General features: G+C 45.3%; 1 protein-coding gene across 1 annotated transcript; it reads right to left on the minus strand.

Annotated features, from left to right (window-relative positions):
• Positions 1-321: 321 nt before the first annotated feature.
• LOC147889772 (F-box only protein 6-like) lies at positions 322-1,636 on the minus strand. The gene has a single exon (XM_087391743.1). It carries the CDS (start codon positions 1,536-1,538, stop codon positions 387-389), a length of 1,152 nt encoding a protein of 383 aa, XP_087247869.1. The 5' UTR covers positions 1,539-1,636; the 3' UTR covers positions 322-386.
• Positions 1,637-5,826: the final 4,190 nt, after the last annotated feature.

Genomic DNA, 5,826 nt, shown 5'->3' on the forward strand with positions numbered 1-5,826 from the left:
TCTTCCTCTTCCGTGCACCATCTCGGGCAGGCCACATGAATGAAATTCATCTCGTAAGGTCTTCAAATCTACTCTTTGCAACGAATGGCTTACAGCATACTGCACGGAGAGTGGTAGAGAAGGGAAGACAAGTGCCTCCGGAAGACTAACACTAACAGGCTAGTGCTGAGGGAAATTAAGAAATGTACTTAAGACTAGCGGTGCACAAAACATTTAATATTGGTTAAATCGACAATTATATCTTAGTTAGAATGGTAATGTACAGAACAAGGGCATCCACAAGAGCAGGATAAGTGTCAACGCATATAGAGCCCTACATATGTATCGTTTTGCTCTCGGCATCCACAAGAGCAGGATAAGTGTCAACGCATATAGAGCCCTACATTTTAGTCCGTAGATTCGTGACAGCCGATACGGTCGCTCAATACAGCAAGATGAGGTCGGTAAGTCAAGCCCTTGAAGTTGGGCCACCCGAGATGTATAGCTTGCCTTCTATGACGAATGGATATAGAAGCCCAACTCTTCCCCTCCACCTGAAAGCATACAAGCTGCTCGTCGTCGTTAGATGGGAAAGGAGTGAAATATATGACATCACAATCGGCATCCGAGTACGCTGTGTAAATAAAATGCACGGGGTGTGTATCATTGCAAAGCTGCCGTACGAACTCATTAGGCATGAATCCCATCTTCGTCCATAGAAGTGTCGTCGGATCCAGTTCTAGGATGCCCACCCGCAGCGGATAGCGTCTTTGAAAATCACCTTGCATCTGAAAATTCCCTTCCAACAAGAGACGACCTCGGATCACATGAAGCGTCAAATACTGTGGATTCCATATTCTGGGGGAAGTGGGCAGGTCCACGGAGCCCCATTGGGAGGAGCGAAGATCGAACGTCACCAAACGACCGGCCAACAAGATGCAAAATTTGCCACTCCACCAAACGAAGTTTTGCGTGCTGCGGGCCGGAGCATCGACAAGGTGGAGCGAGGACGGAGGGGGCTGCGGCAAGGGGACCCAGCAGCCGAGGCCGGAATCGTAGAGCTCGAAGACGAGAGGGGGCGAGGAGAGGTAGGAAGGGCCGGAAGCGATGATGTGGAAGCAGTGGGAGGTGGGGTGCAGAGCGAGGCCAAGGTGGAGGAAGCGGGAGATGGAAGAGGGAGGAGGAACGGGGAGGGAAGGGGGAGAGAGGGGGTTGAAGAGGAAGAGGAGGGGGAGGGAGGGGTGGAGGAGGATGCAGAGGCCATGGGAGGAAGCAGCGATGGAGGAGGAGGAGGAGGAGGAGGAGGGAGAGAAAGGCAGAGGGAGGCAGAGGCGAGAGACGGGGTTGAAGGCAGAGAAGGAGTGGGGATGATGACAACGGAGGAGAAGCCAGGGGGAGGAGGGGGAGGGGCTATGGCGAGCCCAGAGGGAGGGGAAGGATGGGGAGGACAAGGCAGAACGCCATCGCCTACAGACCATGCGAGCTTGGATGACCAAAGGGAAGGGAAGATAAGAGAGCACCTGCTGCAGCACATCCTCAGGCAGGCTCGCCTCCATCATCTTGTTGTTGCTGCTGCTCCGCTGCTCACTCACAACAGAACAAGTCCCTGCTGCTGCTGCTGCTTAGTCTTCAATCGCTCTAAACAGTGAACAAGTGTTCCTCTAGCTTGTCTGTCGTTCTGGCTATTTGGACGAGACTGTCTCTGGGCAGCCAAGGATGATGGGTCACATTCCCACAAAAAAAAAAATTGATGGGTCACGGGTCATCATGGGTGAATTGAGTGGAGGTGGGATTCCGTTGTGATCTCTTTCAGGGTTTTAATGCTTCCAAGATGGTGTCGTCCACCTGCATGGTGTGTTGAGAACACAGTCTACACGTTAAAGATCAGACAAGTCTCCATGAGAGCTTGCGACCATTGGTTCAATGGTCTTTTTTTTTTTTTTCCCCCAAAAAGCTGCGATTATATTAAATTGAAAGAAAAGAGAAAGATTACAGCACTGCCCGGAGGCAGAGTCAACACCCCCAACATGCTGGGGGGATTACCAAAGGAAAGTCCTATTCAAAAGGGAGGTGCTACTGTCTCTCCTCTAAAGAGGATTTTGCTAGCACATTCTATAACAAGTTTAAAATCTGATTTTTGAGTAGTGACAGGGCTACGAGGATTTCTTCTTGTTTGACTAGGTTCTCCTCCATTTGAGCCAGCTTGGGATCTTGTTCTTTGTACGTGTGGCCTTCCATCTTCTGCTTCAGGGCCTGCATCTTCTTCCTCGCGTCTTTGAAAGAGTCTTCAATCTGCTTACAAATGTCAAGGATTAGAGGATGCAGTATATCTTTATGCGTACCTTGAAAGAGCATTTCATTACGGCTGATCCAAACATTCCACAAGTAGGCTGCTCTAATACTATTCCAAAGAGTTGTTGGCAATCCATAGATTTCTCCTAGAAGGAGTTCCTTAACTGAAATAGAAGAAGGATGGATGCAGGACATGAGTTTGTTAAACCAATTTAGTGCGGGAATGTTAAAGCTGCATCCCATAAACAAATGTTGGAGAGATTCATTTTCAGTTTTGCAGCGGCAACATTTACCATCTCCCTTTCCTATCCTTAAAGCCCTCATGGAGGTCCACACAGCATGATGTAAGATTAACCAAAGTAGGCAAGACTTTTTGGGGCTGATGTCCCTTTTCCAGCAGTTGCTGAACCTAAATTCCCATTGTGTTACATTCCAATTGATTTTCCAAAGTCTATTAAGTTTAAATTGAAGACTGGAATTCAATTTATGAAGAGAGGGGAGGGGGAGAAGCTGACTCCCTTGATGCCATTTAAAAGATTGGATTTTGAATTCTCCTTTGAAGTGGATCCTTGCTGCCCTGGAGTCCCAAAGGTCTATCCTTTCCTGCACAAGAAGATAATCAGAGTTAGACAGTTTGAATAGACTTTTAAGACTCCTTTTATCCTTCCATCTCCTATTGGCGTAATCCCATATGTGTCCCCAGAGCCGAATGCCCTTCTTGTGCAGTTTATAAGCATGTTTCAGATCTCCAGAGAAGAAGTTCTGAAGTTGAGTGCTGAACCAAACAGAGTCCAAGTGAGCCCATGAGTAGATATGATTGGAGTATCTTTTGAGGATAAGTTGCTCTTTGAACTTGTTCCAAGAGTTCCAAATCCCCTTCACCAACTGGGAGCCTTTCGGAATGATTTTGAGAGGGCTACAGATGAGGGGGATAGTGTCCAAATTTTTCCAAGTAGGGCAGTCCTTAAGTCTAAAGTCCATGTTGTGCCTATGGAGCAGAAGGGACTAGTTGTCATTAGGGGAGAGAAGACTTCTGATGACCCATTTAGCAGCCATTCTGTCAGATAGCTCACAAAGGTTAGGGATCCCAAGACCTCCCTTCTCTTTGGGAGTGGTGTAGAATTCCCAGGCCACTTTGGGCAATTTGTAGATGCTCCCGTCTCCACTCCACAAGAAGTTCCTGCACAATCTGTCAAAGGACTTAAGGTCAGCATTAGAAGGCCTCCAACAGGAGAGGAAATATATGGTGGCAGGAATCACTATGTGTTTGAGGACCAAAACTCTAGAGGCCATGTTGAATTGCATCCCTTTCCACTTGTCGAGCTTGGCTTTCAGCTTGTCAAGGACCCACTCCCATCTTTGGTGTAAGGAGACACCAAATCCCATCGGGATACCAAGGAGCCTAAAAATATCACCATCCCTAATCATTTTGCAACCTTGTTGCAGGAGCCAGTCAGGGGGGACTTTGTTCATAGTCTTGATTCCAGTCTTGGAATGGTTAACTTGGCTGCCACTGGCCAAACAGAAAGTGCCCAGACAATCCCAGAAAGAGGAGATTGATTGGCCCCCCTCCTCTTTGCCATCTCTGCTGATGCCCTTGGTTGGCTTGTCCAGGATAAGATGGAACAAGGCACCCTAAAAGGAATTGCCATTCCCGATAGCCCCTCTGACCTCTGCCTGCAACTTTTTGCTGATGATACCAATGCTCTTGCGACCATTGGTTTCTGTTGAAGAAGATGATCTAAGAATCCCAACATTTCAAGCACAGCAGAATTGGGACCTTTTCACGATAGGCAGCCTAAAAGGGATGTTTGGCTTTCAAGAGCTCTCATTAAGCCACTTGTCTCAATTTCATATGTTGATTTTCTGAAGATCTAATGGTGTGGATTGGGAAAGCTTTACGTTGATTTTCTCAAGATCTAATGGTGTGGATTGGGAAAGCTTTGCTTTTTGATTGAGTGTATGAGGAGCCCTTGGCTTTCTCCCTAAAAACTCTCGGTAGAATCATATGAAAAACAAAAAGCATACACATGCTTTTGATGAAAAATCACCAGAGCGCAAGATTGACGCATTGTGAAGAATAGCGTAAGAAGAATTTGTGGGAGAAAGTGTCGCTCCAAACTCCAGTTGCTTAGAAATTCCAAAAGCAAAGGCTGCGTCGCAGAAATTCCAGGACCAAAGGCTTAGGTACGTCTCTTTTCTGTCCTTTCCATTGCTTTTTCCGTTCTTTCCCGAATTCTGCTGGATAGCTAGGCCCAGAAATGTTATGTTGGGCGCGGTTACGTGACGACGAAGGACTAGGAGGAGGTCATCAACACCGTGAATACTAGTATAGATCTCAATTCGAGAGGGAATGAGGATCAGGCTGCTTGTAGGAAAAAATAGACCCTTAGCAAACACACCAGTGTATATGGGGTGGCTGGCGACAAGTTTGCGATTTGGGTTGTAGGAAAGATTCTGAGTAACTCACCTTCTCTCAATCAAATTGCCTCGGTAGATTTTCCAAGGGAATGCTTGTGATTCATGCTAAAGAAACTTTGAGACCCCAAAGGAGTGCCACGAGACATTGAAGTGCGTTTTAGAGAGAACCAGCATCCCATCGATTATTCGAAGACAAGAGGCAAAGCAAACATTAATTGTGGATGGGCATGGAACGTTTCAAGTTAAATGACATCTAGCTGGTGATTTGAAGACCCTCAAGTGCTTGTATGGTTGTGATACAGGTGCAGATGCAAAATAGACATGCTTGTATTGCACCCACTCTCAGAAGATACAACAGGGAATCCTACAGTGGGAAAATCGCATCCTTTCTTAATTAATTGAAAAGGTCGCAAATGCAAATAGGAGTTAGGACAACATGTTGTGATTATAATTTCTCTATCCCAAAGCCTTACCAACCAAGATAAGGCCTACATAGTGAAAAATATACACGTATGTCCTAGGCTCAGACAAGCCGGTAAGGCTTCTTCGTATAATGTAACGTGGATTGTGTTTGTAAAATTTTCATACACATTGTCAACTTTGTACCTTGGAGTATTTTCGCAAGGATCTACTCATATGGTATATTGATTGACCATGTTTTCAACATGATTAAATTTTCATTTTTGTTATATTTACTATACAATATCGACTTTGTAGCTTGGGGTATTTCCACAAGGATCTGCGATCTGCTCATATGGTATATTGATTGATGTTGTCATAATTACCTCGAAACCTCAGAAACAGAAAGATTATAGATGCATGATCTAAAAGCTAATGTTTTTATACATGCTGTCAACTTTGTACCTTGGAGTATTTCCATAAGGTTTTGCTCATATGGTATATTGATAAAAGTGCATGCCATGTAGGAAAGGGATAAACTTTGCAACCTTCACGTTAATCCACCTAAACGCTTAACTCAGAAATTGAGCTTTATTAGGAGATATCATCTTTCAATCATACCTTCGTTCTTCTTTATACTTGTTGCCATAAGGAGCATAAGAAGGGAGACCCTTAAAATAGATATGCTAGCTCAAAATTTTTAGGTTGGGGCGCCTCTGAAGAGAATTTAATGAA

Source organism: Dipteris shenzhenensis, chromosome 20 (genome assembly GCF_047967505.1).
Source record: "Dipteris shenzhenensis isolate YYH24624 ecotype China chromosome 20, Dip_SZ_1.0, whole genome shotgun sequence".
Classification (NCBI taxonomy): domain Eukaryota; kingdom Viridiplantae; phylum Streptophyta; class Polypodiopsida; order Gleicheniales; family Dipteridaceae; genus Dipteris; species Dipteris shenzhenensis.

Bases quoted from the DNA above. Each gene is read 5' to 3' on its own strand.
- LOC147889772 (XM_087391743.1), bottom strand. From the start codon at position 1,538: ATGATGGAGGCGAGCCTGCCTGAGGATGTGCTGCAGCAGGTGCTCTCT.